General features: G+C 38.4%; 1 protein-coding gene across 18 annotated transcripts in view; it reads right to left on the minus strand.

The window, feature by feature from the left end:
* The window catches only part of CCDC7 (coiled-coil domain containing 7), a 460,046-nt gene that overhangs the window by 125,707 nt on the left and 316,162 nt on the right, over nt 1–18,177 (minus strand). For 12 of the 18 annotated variants that reach the window (XM_070255438.1, XM_023632305.2, XM_070255443.1 and 9 more), the window contains 4 exons: nt 17,467–17,574; nt 5,020–5,130; nt 1,044–1,154; nt 577–708 (listed from right to left, as the gene is read on the minus strand). In XM_070255438.1, coding sequence (XP_070111539.1) covers nt 577–708; nt 1,044–1,154; nt 5,020–5,130; nt 17,467–17,574 — 462 coding nt within the window. Of the gene's footprint in view, nt 1–576; nt 709–1,043; nt 1,155–5,019; nt 5,131–17,466; nt 17,575–18,177 lie in introns of those variants that run through there. The other 6 variants (XM_070255454.1, XM_070255448.1, XM_070255453.1 and 3 more) reach the window with 2 other exon arrangements.

The raw sequence follows: 18,177 nt of genomic DNA on the forward strand, positions 1-18,177 counted from the left end.
GAAAGAGCCAGAAAATGGTGTTAATACACCTAAAAATATCAATAATTAGATTATATGTGATTACGGGAGCTAATTAAAAGACAAAGATCAAGCTAAATTTCAAAATATGTACAACTGTAAGTTTCTTACAAGAGATACAGCAAAACCGTAAAGATACGGGAAAATTAAAGTCCAGGATAGAAAAGAATGCATCATGCAAACATCAACCAGAAGAAAGTTTGTGGAGCTACAGTAATAGCAGATAAGGTAGTTTTAAAGGAAAATAAACAAATAAAAACTATAAAAATGATGAAGTGGGTCTCTTCCTTAGGACAAAATGTTCTGCCCCCAAGAATATTATCAATTTTAAATTTATGTGCATATAAATAATAAATCATAAGATATAGATCAAAATATGAGATTTAACATATCTAACTCAGTAATTATAAAACAAACAGATAAATCATCAATAAAAATCTAAAGTGTGATGGGAAAAATTACCAAAGAAGCATATGATTGAAGAAATATTCACAAACCAAAAACAATGTTCTGAATTTAATCAAAAGTAATTTATAAGATTTATACTTAATTACTTACCATGGAGATTCTTCTCTCTGGTAGCTCCAAATTTCTTAGTTTGAGATTGGTTTCTTGAAAATAAAACTTCCTCCTCAGGAAACAGATTTTCAACTGATATCATATTATTTTTTTGGTTTTCAGGAGGAAATGATAAGTAGAAAAGCATAAGTATAATGTAACTTCTTGATATGCCACATAATCATCAAATTTTCTTCCCACACAAGTGAAATGAGAAAAATCTTGTGAATAGTTTTCATGAGTGTGTGTGGAAACAGTCTTGCTACTTACTAATTATTGACCACTCAAATAACAACCAAAAATAATCATTAATTTTGCTTTTGTTCTCTAATTATCTTAGGATATTTACACTTTAGGTCATAGTGTAGAATTTCTATAAAATATATGCTCAAATACATATTCATGAACCAAAAAAAAAGATCTTCTAATGAGTTTAATTTAAAGTTTCCTATAATTACTATACTTACTATTGCGTCTTTCTCCTCTGGAAATTATTTGTTTCTTTACTTGCATTTGGAGATTTGACACTGAATCTTGCTTCAAAAATATAAGATTTTCATCTTGTTCTCCCATATAAGCTATATAAAGAGATGTATTTAGTCCACTAAATGGAAAAACAGATCTATTGTGAAATCCCTAGATTTTAAATTTATAACAAGTGTACAGTAGCATTTTCTCTCATTTTTATAAAATCATAACTAATTTATTATACTGCCAGATCTGTCTTTGAAATGGGTGATATCGAAGCTCTCTCATTATTTAATAAATATTCCTAAGCAACAAATATATTTTATATTGGTCTTCAGGTTTCATCAATTAGTTATACTTTAGATTAATACATAATAATAGATCAAGCAATGAAAATGCATATCCACAAGATTAGTCATTGCAGCCTTATTTGTAATTGCAAAATATGGAAAACCATCTAAATGTTCAATCATAGGAGATTGGTTAAATAAACTGACATATACCACAGCTATGGTATTGGTATAGTGTCAGTGATGCTATAATGATAGATAATGATGTATATATATATACACACATATATACATGTATGTATATATATACACAGAAATACTGTACAAATGGTGAGACATTCCTCTCCCACTTGCATTGATACATCTGATGCTTGCCTGATGTCATTTCGTTGGAAAATGAAACATTGGTTGAAACATTGGTGGAGTCAATGCCCTTTCATGTTTAGACTCTTTCTTATTTTATTGCACTAAGTGAATAAAGACTTAATTGTTACTTTCAGTTTAGTTTGTTCCCTTAATTGACCACTTTTACACCTGGTGGTTTCCTCTCGGTGGCAAAGGGTGGCAGGCAAGGTGGCTCAATTAAGCACACTGTCTTTCTGGAAAAGCAGAAAGCATGAAGATCCCCCAGATCATTGTTGGGAGATGCTAGAGAAGTCTACAGGGCTTCTTGGAGGAATACTAACTGGTCATTTGCAAGAGTCTGAGGGTTCAGCAATGTACTCTGCTAGCCATATCAATGAGTCTCAGGAAGTGCTATCTCAGGAATGCCATGGAACACTCTTGGAAAGTGCCAGCAGATTGTTTATGTAAGCTTTTTGGTTTTAAGGTCCTTCTCTTTCGTTTAATGGTCCTTTCCTCTAGCCCCAGACTCTCTGGCCAAAATACCTGGTGGGTCAAATTAGAGATCCAACAGAGGGGCTCTAGAAACTCTAGGGAAGCAATTCCTTGGCCACTGCTATTGTCCTCTGATGATAAAAATAAAAATTGCCACATACTTTGCAAGCTACATTACACCCAATGATTGTTGTTAGCTCTAATGAGGTCCCAGACAATGATAAACAGCCTATGACATAGCAAGTTAATGAGACTTGTGGTTTAATTAAATGAATATAGAACTCTTTGGAATTGCTTTTCCCAGTGACCTAAAGAGACCTTAAAGGCTTGAGTTGTTCACTTGCATGATGAAGGAGGTAGTCTTCTTAAACTTAGTGAGGGACAACGGCACTTTGTGGGGTGCATCACTATGGTACCCCTCCTTCAGAATGTCTCGACAGAAGAAAGTTTGATCAAGGAGAAAGAAGGAAGAGGGGAGATGAGAGGCAAACCCTGAGATCCCCTCCTTCCTCAGCTGTGTACTATTCGTACTCTGATAGCTTTGGCATGAACCTACCATTAACATCGTATTTGGATCACCAGTGCAGAGGCCATAGCAGCCCTGTGAACCATGCTGGTGGTCCCTTGGTTCTACAATAATGAGTAAGAACAGTAGATAAAAGTTAACCAGCTCAGATGTCTAGGTTTTTTCATGTTACTCTTGCTGGTTATCAAACACAATCAAACTTCTTCATAAGGTCAGGTGATAATATTCTGCAACAAAATCCAGAATGTAACAGACATATTTTGGGACATGGAAAAAAACAGTTACTGCCCAGACAGTAAAGACTGACTGGCAGAGAGAGCGATATAAAGTGTAATCATGCTCTCTCTTCTGGATGATGCTTCTAGAGATGCTCTTAGAGTCTCTGTGAGTCTGGTTATTCAACAGTGGTTCTCAAAGAAGAGGTTGATGACCAAGTATTGGGCCATGGGGGCTACAAAAGGTAGTAAGGTCTGCATGTTAATGACCCCTATGATTTATAAAACTGTTATTCCCTCTGCCCCTCGCTATGAATTTGGAGATGAATAGATGACCACCTCCAACTTTTACTGAGAACGCTCAGCTTTCAATGACTAACAAGACCAGGAGTTAGATCAGGTTCTTATATCCCCAGTAGGAACCAAAAGTTGTATTCCAGGGTCAGCGTTCAACGGGGAGGTGGGAGAGAATTACATTTCCAGGCCTTTTGGATACTAGTGCAGATGTGACCGTGACCCACATACCCCAGCACTAAAATGATGGGAAAACAAATAATGCTTTCTGGTTTTGGGTCTGAGGTTACTACCAATGGGACCCTTTCCTAGACCCAACTATAGATGGGTCTCTTTGGCCAAGTACAAATTCCATTCTTAAGGCATCCACTACTGAATGTATTATTGGTATAGATGTATTATTTAGGTGAACACCTGCTCACCTTTGCCCACAAGCCCTGAAAAAAACTGCTCCAGTTAGGGCCATTTTAGTGGGCTGTGTAGAAGACCATAAACCTACCAGACTAGCAGCTCCTAGTGCTGTTATTTCTCAAAAACAATAGCAACTGCCTGGAGTTGAAAAAGAAAGAACTGCCTTCATTGCCAAGTTTGAAGATAACAAAGTTCTCCATGAGACTAATTCTCCACTCAATAGCCCTATCTGACATGTGGCCTCAGAATCACAGAGTCTCAATGGATTATTGGCAGCTCAATGCTGTAGTACAGCCCTGGGCACTGGCAGTATCTGACTTAGTGACTGTCACAGAGGCTGTTGCTCAAGGTAAAGGAACTTGGTGTACAACAACTGACATCTCAAACTCTCTTTTCAGCATCACTGTCCATGCAGATAATTAGGATCAGTTTACTCTTATATGAAATGGGTTGCAATATACCATTAATGTCCTTCCACAAGTCCACCTAAACTCTCTATTTGTCATCATTTGGTAGGGTAAGACCTAGAAAAAGTCCTGCTGCTGGAGGGAACACTAGCTTCCCACTATATTGAAAACATCTTCCTGGTGGCCCCAGACAAGAACACTACCCAACAAGGATTAGTCACTCTGCAGACACACATGGAGCAAAATGACTGAGCCATTAACACAGAATGGGTATAAGGACCTATCACCCAAGTAAAGTTCCTGAGCATGATCTGCAAAGGAATTCTGCAAACATCTCATTCTAGAGGAGATGATTGCCAATATTTGGTTTTCTCAATCCCCCCAAATAAAAAAGAGACCCAGCAATTGGTGAGACTTTTCTGGTACTGGCACTTTCCATACAGGGAACTTGATGGCACCCATCTATGAGGTTACCAAGAAGACCTCACCTTAGTGTGGCACCAAATTAACAGAATATCCTGGGAGGGGACCCTCTGACAAGGCTTTCAGGCTTCCCTTCCCCTAAGCCTCTCTGATTTCTATCTGTTCAAGTTACAGATCTCAATAACTTCTCAGTTTATCATTGGAGCCTACGGCAGAAAGACACTGCTACAGATCAAAAGTGCCCACTGGGCATAATCTCCTGGAACCTGTAATCTTCCAGAGTTAGCTGAAAAGTACACATCCCTTCAGATTCTATTGGCCAATTATGGGGCCTTGGTGGATACCGAGTACATATTCTATGGCTGTGAAATAATCTTATAACTATAAATTCCAACCAGAAGGTATTAACACTTTTGCTTTTGTTCTCTCGTTATCTCAGGGTATTTGTACTTTAGGCCAGAGTGTAAAATTTCTATAAAATATATGGTTAAATATATATTCATAAACCAAAGAAAAAAGATCTTCTGATGAGTTTAAAATAATTTAAAGTTATTCAAAATTATTATACTTACTGTGGCGCCTTCCCCTTCTGGAAGTTATTTGTTTCTCTACTGGCTTTTGGAGTTTTGACACTGAATCTTGAGGCTCAATCATAAGGTTTTCGTCTGGTACTCCAAAATGAGCTACATAAAAAGATGCATTTAGTCTACCAAATGGGAAAACAGATCTACTGTGAAAACTCTAGATTTCAAATTTGTAGCAAGTGGACAGCAGCATTTTCTCTTATTTTTATAGTTATAAATAAATTTCCATTTAGATCTGATACAAAAATGATAAGAAAAATTTTAATGGGTGCTATTGAAACTGTCTCACAATCTAAAAAAATATTCTGAGGCATCAAATATACTTTGGGGTTATTTATACATTAGGTTCATACATAATAGACCAAACAATGAAAATGTATATGCACATGTTATTCATTACAGTATTATTTGTAATTGCAAAATATTTCAAACCACCTAAATGTTTAAGAAGAGGATATTGATTTAATAGATAAGGTGCATACTACAAATTATGGTGTACTATAAACCATGGAATATAATGTGGTACAAAATGCTTTTCACATTTATGTAAAAATAATGAAGAGGATTTCTATAAACTGATATGCAAGGATTTCTAAGAGATAATGTTAAGTCTAAAATATCTAAAAAAAGAGTTTCTAGTATGCTGACTTTTGGGTTAGAAAAAAGTAGTCAGAAAAAATAGAGAAATAGACAGATATTAAGTTTACAAAAGGAAGCACAGGAAAGATATGCAGGAAAATAACATAGTTGGTTACCTAAAGAAGACAAGGGTGGGAAAGAGGACTGGGAAATGCAAGGAGAAGGACTGGGGAAGAAATCACACTCTTAAGTATACCTTTTATATAATATTTACTTTTGGAAGTAGGCTGATGTTCTACACATTCCAAAAATAAAATTAGATCATCAAGGACAAGAAGAAGCAACTAAAGCTGAAAGCAAACAATGAAATGAACCTACTGATGGGATAAAAAAAACGCTGGCACTAATCCAAATAAGTTATAAATACAGTGTTTGAAACATACCCTCAGTCTTGGGCAAGAGTGTGGGAGGCAGTCTACAAGCAAATCACTAAATCTTTTTGGCAGGTTTGTTTCTGTAGTGGTATGTGCCAAGCAATTCTGTAACAAGATTTGAAGCATTGTAGGATTGAGCAAATACATAAATCTTTTGATTTTTTTAAGACTCAGGATTAACACTGTGGAAGAAAGGACATATGCATACGAAATGGAGGAAGGCAAGAATGAGACCAGAGGAACTAGAATTCAAAGTGTCTGAGAGTTCTCATGATTATTAAAATATGTATATACATGACATATGCATGTATATGTGCACACACACACGTATGTGTGTATGACACATATAAGTATATATGTATAAACCAAGGAGTGTGGATCCAAGTTAAAATCCTATGTATGATCTTTTGGGTTCAACCATAGAAAATTAGAACGGCTTTATAAGGCAGTTACCATGGGAAAAAGCTTCCTACCTCACACTAGATGTAATGCACAGCCAGTGCACTGGTCTCTGGAAGGATGTTCAATCAGAGTTCAGGCCCTTCTAGACAAACCATGCTCTTACATACACACGTATCTGCATTTCTAGCCCCTGTGTCTCCATTCAGAGGGGCTCAACAGAATCACTGTACTTTTCAGGTGACTTTGCTTAGACTATCTTAGGGGGGAGCCTTGAAGACAATTTTCTACTTTCTGACTCAGTTTTCAGTACTTTTCCACTCCTAGCTCTCCCTGCCTCCCCTCACATCCCAGGTCCATAAAATGGCAAGAGCCTTTTGTTGGGGGCACTGAGACAATCCTCCCCATCCCCGCCATTTGTGATGAAACATCTAACCTGGTGCCTTCAGTGGGGAAAAATGGAACATTGATTAAATTGGGCCCTTTCCCATTTAGACTGTTGCTTATACTATCACAGTAATTGAATAAATGTTTGTTACTTTCAGTTTGGCTTGTCATCTTAATTGACCAACTCAACAATTAGCAGTGTTTTCTCTGATAAATTGGTGCAATGAGCATGGTGGTTAATAAAGCACATTGCCTTTCTAGAAAAGCAAACACCCTGAAAATCCCATGGGGCACTTTGGGGAAGTTTTAGAGAAGTCCATCAGACACTTTTGAGTGACCAAGTGGATCATCTGCAAGAGTCTGAGAATTCCATGGGCACTTCATCAGCCATGTCAATGTGTCTCAGGAAGTACTAGTGGACCCTGGGGGTACTTTGGGGAGTGCTAGTGACTGTTTACATAAGCTTTTCAGGTATAAGGGGGACCACCAGTCCTTCCCATTAGCCTCCAACTCCCTGGCCAAATTCTCCTGGTGGGTCAAATCACAGATCCAAAAGAAAGACTCTAGGAAAGCTAGGGAAGCAATTCCCCAATTACTGATACAGTCCTCCGACAGTAGGAACAAAATTCATCAGAGACCCTGAGTGCTGAGTTGCACCCAATTACTACTGTTTGCTGTAAGCATGTCCCTGGCACTAAAAGACAGCCCATGATACAGGGAATTTTTGTTGAGACTCATGCCTAAAATGGAAAAGAATAGAGTGCTTTTGGATCACTGCACCACGGAATCTTAGACACTTGAGTAGTTTGCCTCCATGATGAAGGAAGTAATCTTGTTAAACTTGTTGAGTGACAGTGGCACCTCAGCAATGTGTCACTATAGACTCCCACTTTCAGAGTACAGTAACAGCAGCCACTTTGCCTAAGGAAGAGGAGGAAGATGGCATTGGGATGAAAGGGTACAAGCACTCAAGACCCTCTGATGTTGACCATCAGTATCCTCAGCTGGGTATTATTTGCGCTTTGAGAGACTTGGCCCACACATGATGAGTTCCTTGCCACTGAATAATATGGTTGGATCATCCTTCCAGTGGATAGGATCCATCCGTCCAGTTTCCCTGTGAGCCACCCTAGTGGTCTCTTATATGTACAAATGAGGAGTGAGAACAATAGATGATGTGACCGTTAATAAGACTCAGATTTCTAGGTTTATTCATGCAACTCCCACTGGTTACTAAGCTCAATTAAATCTCCTCATAGGCCATGTTGTTCAGTCTGTGACATAATCCAGATGTACACCGACAAATCATCAAGTTTGGAAAATGTGGCTGCTGCCAGGTAGCAAAGGCTGACCAGCAGAAAGAGTGATGTAAAAATAATAAGCCTGTGTCCTCTGCCAGAGCATTTGGATTAAGGCCTTCCCAAAGAGATCTCTGGGTTTGGTTACTCAACAAAGTTTCCCAAAGAGGAGACTAATGGGCTCTCCCACCAAGGAACTCATGGTCAGATAGTGAGTAAGTAGGCTGCCTCACTAAGGTCTTCAAGGTGATGGCCCTAATGATTAATATAAGTGCTATTCCCTCTGCTCCTCCCAGTGAATCTGGAGGTGAGTTGGAGAGCCCTGTCAACTTTTACCCAGATGTCTAAGCTTTCAAAAATAAACAAGACTAGGAAATGGGCTGAGGTCCCTATGTCTGTAGTGGAGAACAGCAGTCCTATATCACTTTCAGAGTTCAGTGGGGAGGTAAGAGAGAATTGCATTTGTTGGGCCCTTTGGATACTGGTGCACAGTTAACTGTGATCTCCAAAATCCCTGACCCTACAATGAGGGGGTTATGGATTGAATTGTAACCCCTCCAAAACACAGAATTTCATTGAAATGTAACCCTCCCCCTAAAATATAGAATACCTCACATTGTTATCACAATGTGACCGTATTTGGATATAGGGTCTTTACAGAGGTAATCCAGTTAAAATAAAGTCATTAGAGTAGGCCCTAACCTGGGAAGAACAGTATTCTTATAAAAACAGGAAATTTGAGCCCAGAGGCAGACACACATACGGGAAGAAGATTATATAAAGATGCAGGCAGAGACACGGTGATGCATCTACAAGAACGATCAATATTGCCCCCAAACCACCAAAAGGTAGTACAGAGGCATGAAACATATTTTCTCTCAAGCCCTCAGGAGAAAACAGCACTGCCAACATCTGATCCAAGACTTCTAGTCTGCTGACTATAAGACAATAATTTTTTGTTCTTTAAGCCACTCAGTTTGTGGTACTTTGTTATGGCAGCCCAAGAAACCTAATACAGATTTTTGGTACTGGGAAGTGGGCTACTGCTGTAACAAATACCTAAAAATGTTGAAATGGCTTCAGAATTGGGTAATGGGTAGAAGCTACAAGAGTTTTGAAGTACATGATAGAAGAAAACCCTAGATTGCCTTGAAAAGATTGTTAGTAGAAAAAGGGACATTAAAGGTGATCCTGGTGAGAGCTCGGAAGGAAAAGGGGAGAGCTGTAGAGGAAGCTTTTATTGTCTTAGAAAACACATACATCACCATGAACAGGATCTTGCTAGAAATATGAATGTTAAAGGTGCTTCTTGTAATAATACATTAAAAGGATCATACACTGGGGCTGGCCCTGTGGAATAGTGGTTAAGTTCCGAAGACTCTGCTTTGGCAGCCTGGGTTCACGGGTTCAGATCCTGGGTGCGGACCTACACCACTTGTCAGCCATACTGTGGCAGAGACCCACATACAAAATAGAGGAAGACTGGCACAGATGTTAGCTCAGGGCTAACTGTCCTCAGCAAAAGAAAAAAAAGATCATACAGCATACTCAAGTAGGATTTATATCAGGATGCAATGATGGTTAAACATCTGCAAATCGATCAATGTGATACACGACATTAAAAAAATGAAGGATAAAAATCATGATCATTTCAATAGATGCAGAAAAAGCATTTGACAAAATTCAACATCCATTCATAATAAAAACTCTCAACAAAGAGTACAGAGAGAATGTACCTCAACATAATAAAGATCATATATGACAAGCCTACAGCTAATGTCTTACTCAACAGTGAATAGCTGAAAGCTTTTTCTCTAAGATCAGGAACAAGGCAAGGATGCCCACTCTCATCACTTTTATTCAACACAGTATTGGAAGTCTTAGCCAGAGAAATTATGAAAGAAAAAGAAATAAAAGGCATCCAAGTTGGAAAGGAAGAAGTAAAATTGTCGCTATTTGCAGATGACATGATATTCTATGTAGAAAACCATAAAGATTCTACCAAAAAATTGTTAGAACTGGTAAACAAATTCAGTGAAGTCGTGGGATGCAAAATCAAAATACAAAAATCAGTTGCATTTCTATATGCTAATAACAAACTATCAGAAAGAGAAATTAAGAAAACAGTTCCATTTATAATAGCATCAAAAAGAATAAAATCCCTAGGAATAAATTTGACTAAAGAAGTGAAAGACCTGTACACTGAAAACTGTGAGACCCTGATGAAAAAAACTGAAGAAGACACAAATAAATGGAAAGATATTCCATGCTCATGGATTGATGAGTTAATATTGTTAAAATGTCCATACTACCCAAAGCAATCTAAAGATTCAATGCAATCGCTATCAAAATTCCAATGGCATTTTCACAGACATAGAACAAACATTCCTAAAATTTGTATTGAACCACAAAAGACCCCAAATAGCTAACACAATCTTTAGAAAGAAAAAAAGTTGGAAACATCATGCTCCCTGATTTTAAACTAAATTCCAAAACTATAGTAATCAAAACAGTATGGTACTGACATAAGAACAGACATGTAGATCAATGGGATAGAATAGAAAACCCAGAAATAAACTGATGCATATAAAGTGAATTAATTTATGACAAAGGAGTCTTCAATAAACAGTGTTGTGGGGGGAAAAAGGTGCTTCTGGGGAGGTCTCAGATGAAAATGAAGAACATGTTATTGGAAACTGAAGGAAAGGTGATTCTTGTTATAAAGTGGCAGAGAGTTTGACTGAATTGTGTTCTGTTGGGTGGAAAGTAGAACTTGTAAGCAATGAACTTGGATACTTAGCTAAGATTTCTAAGCAAAGTGTTTAAGGCACAGCTTGGTTTCTCCTTGCTGTTACAGTAAAATGCCAGAGGAAAGAGATAAATTGAAGAAGCTGTTAAGCGAAAAGGAAACAGAACATGAAGACTTAGAAAATTCTCAGCCCATCTACATTGAAAAAATTGAGAAAGCAAGCTCTGGAGAGAACACGAAGATTGTGGCTAGACAACTGTTTGCTAGGTGTGTGAGTTGTGAATCTAATCAATCATTTCAGCAGAAACACTGCCAGCTTGGACTGAAGGGTCCAGAGACTGGATAAAATGAAGAGAGGCTGGGACCAGCCTGGTGGTGTAGTGGTTAAGTTCGTGTCAAGCCTTTGGTCCACTCTTTCCCAACGAATACAGAGTCCCAGTGATATTAGAAATGTTCAGCTACTGGTATATTCACATTCCCTAAGCAGGGATCTATATGGTATCCCTCTTGGGTTACCAGTAAGGCTGCTATTTTTGAGTGGCGCCTATTTTTGACTAGGGGCTACCCTGGCTACCCTTCCCCTGAGTCCCTCTGATACACATTTGCCTTTGAGTTAGAGGTCTCAGCAACTTCTCTCTTCACCAATTGGAGGAGCCTAAGGCAGAAGGACACTGCCACAGGTCAGGGGTGCCCATTGGGCTTTGAAATCTGTAATCTCCCAGCATCAGCTAAAAGTTACACACCCGTAGAGAGACAAATATTGGTCTGTTATTGGGCCTTCGTGGATACTCAACTATCATGACTCATGGCTGTGAAGTGTTTTAAACAGGAAGTCCAACCAAACGCCCTCCTTAATTTGGCTATTGTTCTCTATTTATTGTAGTGTATTTACACTCTAGTTCAGAGTGTAAAATTTCCATACAATATACACTAAAATAGAAAAGAAAAAAGGTCTTCTGATGAGTCAGGGAATTTAGGGAGGTGGAGGGACATTAGTGGTATATTCCAATTGATTCCACATAAGAGTAAATTGATCTTGACCGTCAGCATGGACAGGGATACTAAAAAGGGAGTTTGAGATGTTAGTTTAATTTAAAATAATTTAAAGTTATCTACAATTATTAGACCTAGTGAGTCTTTCCCCTATAGAAGTTCTTTGTTTCTCAAATTACTCTTAGGTTTTCAACACTGAAACTTGATGCTAAAGCATAACATTTTCTTCTGGTACTTCACCATGAGCCACATAAACAAATGCATTTAGTCCACTAAATGGAAAAATAGACCTATTGTGAAATCTCTAGATTTCAAATATATAATAAGTATACAATATCATTTTCTCCCATTTTGATAAAGTGATAAATAACCATAAAGCTAGATCTGAGATGAAAATTATGAGAACATTTTTAACATATATGTGTGTAAAGATGTCTAATTATTTCATAAATATTCCTAGGTATAAAATATGTTTTATATTTGTCTCTAGTTTTCTTGGGTTATTTACATTTTAGGTTAATACATATTCATAGATCAAATAATGAAAATGCATGTGTACACGGTTATTGATTATCCCATTATTTGTTGTCGCAAAATATTCAAAACCAACTGAATGTATTAGTGTAGGCAGTTGAATAAATTAAGGTCTATTTATGCTATATTATTATACTATATTATTAGTTGAATAAATTAAGGTATATTTATACTATGGTATAGTACAAATTTCGATATATCTTCTATAGTATAAAAAAGATCTCAATAAACTCACATTAAGATATTTCCAGGAGATGATGTTAAGCAAAACAAAGAATATCAAGTACTCTAACTTGGGAAAGAAAGAAGGGGAATTAAGAAAAAAACTGGGGCCGGCCTGGTGGCGCAGCGGTTAAGTTCGCACGTTCTGCTTCTCGGCAGCCCGGGGTTTGCCGGTCTGGATCCCGGGTGCGGACATGGCACTGTTTGGCAAAAGCCATGCTGTGGTAGGCATCCCACATATAAAGTAGAGGAAGATGGGCACGGATGTTAGCTCAGGGCCAGTCTTCCTCAGCAAAAAGAGGAGGATTGGCAGTAGTTAGCTCAGGGCTAATCTTCTTCAAAAAAAGAAAAAAAGAAAAAGAAAAAACTATGAGAGAGATACTTATATATGCAAAATGAAGCACAAGAAAGGTATCAGAAGCATTGTAGTTGGTTACCAATCAGAGGAGAGAGGAGGACTGGAAAAGGAATGATACTTCTTTAAGTATACATTTTTGCATATTTATTAATATGGAAGTAGGTTAATTTCAATAAAGTCCAAAAATAAAATTAAATCAAAAAAAATTTTTAAAGGACTAAAACCAAAAGCAAACTTAAAGAAATGAACCTACTGAAGGAATAAATAAAATACCAATTCAAGTAACTAATCAATATAATACTTGATATAAACTCTTATTCTTGGACAAGAGAGCGGAGGATGACTTTAAACAAATCACAAAATCTTTTTAGTAGATTTGTTTTTCTGGTGGTATGAGCTAAACAATTCTGAAACAATTTTAGAAGCATTATAGGATTAAACAAATGAGTCCGTGCGTTGACATTGTGCAGAGTCAGGATTCACACTGTGGAAGAAAGGATATACATGTATGAAATGGAAGAAGGCAAGAACAAGCCCTGAGGGGAACTGAAGGTGTGAGAGCATATGAGTTCTAAATATGACTGTGCATGTGTATATGCATCTATATGTGCACATACGTCTGTATATGTACACACACATGCATATGTGTATATTTGTATATGTATAAATACTAGGAAAGTCTGACTCCATGCCAAAATTCTATGTGTGATCTTTTAGGCCCAATCATAGACAACTACAAAGGCTTTATCTGGCATTTGTCATGGGGGGAAACTTCACACCCCATACTATACTTGATGCTCAGACAGTGTACTGCAGACATAGGAGGTCATGGACTAAAGCCCATCGGGGCTGGTCATATCTGCATTCTCGCTCAGGTGCATCCATCGGGAAACCTTATGAGCTGGAGAAAATCTCAGCTGAGGCAATATATTGTTCAGTCAGTTCTGCCTAGACTACCTTGTGGGATGGACCTTGAAAACCCTTTCTCCATTCTGGTTCAGTACTTTTCCACTCTAAGCCCTCCCCCTCTACTTCCTCATGGCACCTGGGTCCATAAAACACCAGTAGCCTTTTTAGGAGGACTCTTTCAACACAGTGAGACGTCCCCCCTTCCTGCCACCACATCTGCTCTGATGCACGTGACCTTCCTCTGGTGCCATTCTGTGGGGAAAATGACACATTGGTGGAGCTAGGGCCCTTCCTTGTTTAGGCTCTTGCTTATACTATTCTCAGTAAATCAATAAACACTTCATTACTATTTTCAGTTAGGATTGTTATCTTAATTGACTGACTCAAAAATGGCAGCTCTGCCTCTGACAAATTGACGCAGCAAGCAGGGTGGTCATTGAAGCACAATACCTTTGTGGAAAAGCAAAATATCCGATGCTCTTATGGGGCACTTTTGAGAGACGCTAAAAAAAAGTCTTTGGGGCACTCTCAGGTAATGCTAGTGGATAATTTGCATGAGTCTGAGGGTCCAAGAGGGCACTTCACCAGCCATGCCACAATTCCCAGGAAGTGCTAGTGGATGCCACAAAGTAATCTGGAAGAATTCTAATGGATTGTTTACATAAGATTTTCAGTTCTCAGGGGAATAATTCATCCTTCCCTTTAGCTCCTAACTCCCTGGCCAAGTTTCCATGGTGAGTCCAATTAGAGAACCAACAGGGGGACTCTAAGAAAGCTAGAGAAGCAATTCCCTAGCTACTGGTTACAGTTCTCTGATAATGGGTCCAACAATCATCAAAGACCCTATGAGTTGAGTTGACTATTGTTATCTCCAAGCATGTCCCTGATACCAAAAGACAGCCCACAACACAGCAAGTTATTGAAACTTGTGCCTTTAATGAAAAAAATGTAAAGGTCTTTAGAATCGCTTTGCCAAGTGACCTGAAGAGACCTTAGGGACCTGGGTAGTTTGCCTCCTTGATGAAAGGGGTAATCTTGTTAAACTCAATGTCTGAGAGGGACAACTTGTGAGATGTATTACTACAGACCCCTATTTCAGAATGTGCTAACAGTGGCCACTTTACCTAAAGAGAGGGCAGGAAATAGGAAGGAATATAAAAGGATGCTAAAACAGACCACCTCCATCCTCAGCTGGGCACCATTTGGCCCACACATGATGAGTTCTCGCATGGAAAAACATATATGACTATCTTTTTAGAGATAATAGTATCCTGGAAAGCCATGTTGGTGACCTTTGGGTGTACAGTAATGCAGTGAGAATTGATGACAAGATGATTGACCAGACTCAGATTTCTAGGTTCATGTGTGTCAATCCTGTTTATTATGAAACTCAATCAAACCTCCTCATAAGATCATGTCAATCGATCCACGACACAATCCAGATCTTAACTGACTAATTTTTGGACATGGTAAAAGTAGCTGTTGCCTAGATAGCAAACGCTGACCAATGGAGAGAGTGACATAAAAATGGCAATCATGTGCCCTTTGCTGAACGATCTAGGCAATGGTCTTACAGAGGAGAAACGTGGATCTGGTTATCAAAACTGGGGTCTCTCAAAGGAATAAATTGATGGGCTCTTCACCAAGGACTTGTGGCCAAGTTGTAAGCCATGAGGGTCCCAGAAGGCACTAGGGTTCCATATAGTGATGACTACTATGACTAATACAAGTACTATTTCCTCCAGCTATCTCCCACGGTAATATCTCAGTGAATCTAGAGACTTGGGTAGTTTGCTTCATTGATTAAGAAGGTAATATTGTTAAACTTAGTGAGTGAGAGTGGTATCTTGTGGGGCCCATCAATACAGACTCTTCCTACTTTTACTCAGACCTCTAAGCTTTCATAAATGAACTTGACTAGAGTTAGCCATGGTCCCTATGTCTCCACTGGGGATCTGAGGACATATGCTAACGTCAGAGTTCAAAGTGGAGGGAGGTAACTACATTTCTTGGGCCTTTTGGATACTAGTTAATGAATACCTATGATCCCCACAATCCCTGACATGAGGATGAGGAACAAACAAATAATTCTCTGTAGTTTTAGGTTTGAAGCCATCACCACCAGGACTCTTTTCCAGACTCAGCTATGGGTGAATCCCTTTGGGCCACTACAAACTCCCATTATTGTGGCTTCTACTGCTGAATATATATTGGTAGAAGTATATTTTCTATATCAAGCAGCACTTGCACTTACTCCTAACCCTTGGTGAGATTTGCTGAAGTTAAAGTATTTTAGTGGGATATATGGAAGTTCATGACCTACCAAACTATTCGCACCTAGCACATTTTCTGCCAAAAATAATATCAACAGCCTAGGGAATAAAAAAGGAGCAACTGCCCTCATCGTTGAGCTTTAAAAAGTCAACAACGTCTGTAAACCATTTCTCCATTCAATAACTCCACCTGGCCTGTGCGCAAGACCTTTGGTACCTAGATTCTAAATTGATCAGGGCTGCACAAGGCATTAGTGCAGTCTTTGGGACCAGTGGCACCTGACTTTGTGACAGTTACAGAGGTTATTGCCTAAGATAAAGGAACTTGATATGCTGCAACTGACATCACAAATGCTCTTTTCAGCATCTCTCTCCAAGCAGACGATCAGAATTCATTTGCTGTATGTAGGGTGGGTTGCATCACACCACTGATGTCCTTCCAGAAGACTCCCTAAATTCTCTGACTATCTGTAATCAATGCATAGGTCAAGACCTGAGAAAAGTCCCACTCATGGAGGGAGTACTGGCCTTCCATTCTATTGATGAAATCGTATTAGTGGGCTCGACCCAAGGGCACGACCCAAAAAGAATTGGGTGGCCTGTTTACCTAGATGCAGCACATGGCTGGGCCATTATTACTAAAACTGAAGTAAAATTCTTGGGCACGATCTGTAAGGAGCATAGTATATCATTCCAGAGAAGACGATTGTTATGCTTTTGGCCTTCTCTGTCCCACAAAGTGAATGCAATTGGTAGGACTATTCAGATACCACTACACTCTCACAGGGATCAGATAGCATCCATCTATCAGGTTACCATAAAGATCGCTACCTTTGGGGTCCTGATGGACAGGATCCCTTGAAGGCCCTTCTACTGACCCTTCTGATTTTCATTTGCTGTTTCAGTTATGGGTCTCAGCAACATCTCTCTTTACCTACTGGAGCCTATGGCATAAGGCCACTACCATGGGTCAGAGACACCACTGGGCTTTGGATCCACAGTTTGCCAGAGTTGGCTAAAAAGTGCCTATCCTTTATGAGACAATTATTGGTCCACTATGGGCCTTGGTGGACACTGAGAGCATGACTTTGGCCATGTAATAATCTTACTACAAGAAATTCTAACCAAAACATATTAGCAGTTTTTGCTTTTGTTCTCTGGCTATGTTAGGGTATTCACATTTAGGTCAAAGTTTATAATTTCTATAAAATATATGCTCAAATACATATTCACAAAACAAAGTTCTTCTGAGGCATTTAACTTAAAATGATACAAAATTATTTATAATTATAATACTTACTATTGAGTAGTTCCCCTATGGAAGTTTTTTGTTTCTTTAATTGAACTTGGGTTGACACTGAATCTTGATGTTTGGGCATAAGAGTCTCATCTGATACTTCATCAAGAGCTACATAAAGAGATAAATTAAGTCACTTAATGGGAAAATAGATCCACTGTAAAATCTCTAGATTTCAAATTTATAACAAGTGAATAGAAACATTTTCTCTCATTTTTATAAAGTCATAAGTAAATTTTCTTTCTTTTTTTTTTTTTTTTTTTGCTTTATCTTCCCAAATCCCCCCGGTACATAGTTGTATATCTTAGTTACAGGTCCTTCTAGTTATGGCATGTGGGACACTGCCTTAATGTGGCCCAAGCAGTGCCACGTCCACGCCCAAGATCCAAACCGGCAAAACCCTGGGCCACCACAGTGGAGCATGCGAACTTAACCACTCGGCCACGGGGCTGGTCCCAGGAAATTTTCATAATACTAGATCTGATATGAAAATTAAGAGAACATTTTTAATGGGTATGTGTTGAAGCTGTTTTTTATTTTATAAATATTCTTAGGCATCAAATATGCTTATATTAGACTCTAGTTTTCTTAGATTATTTAAACTTTAGGTTAATACATATTTATAAACCAATCAATGAAAATGCATATGCACAGTGTTGGTTATTTTAGCATCAATTATAATCGCAAAATATTTAAAATCATCCAAATGTTCAA

Source organism: Equus caballus, chromosome 29 (assembly GCF_041296265.1).
Source record: "Equus caballus isolate H_3958 breed thoroughbred chromosome 29, TB-T2T, whole genome shotgun sequence".
Lineage (NCBI taxonomy): Eukaryota > Metazoa > Chordata > Mammalia > Perissodactyla > Equidae > Equus > Equus caballus.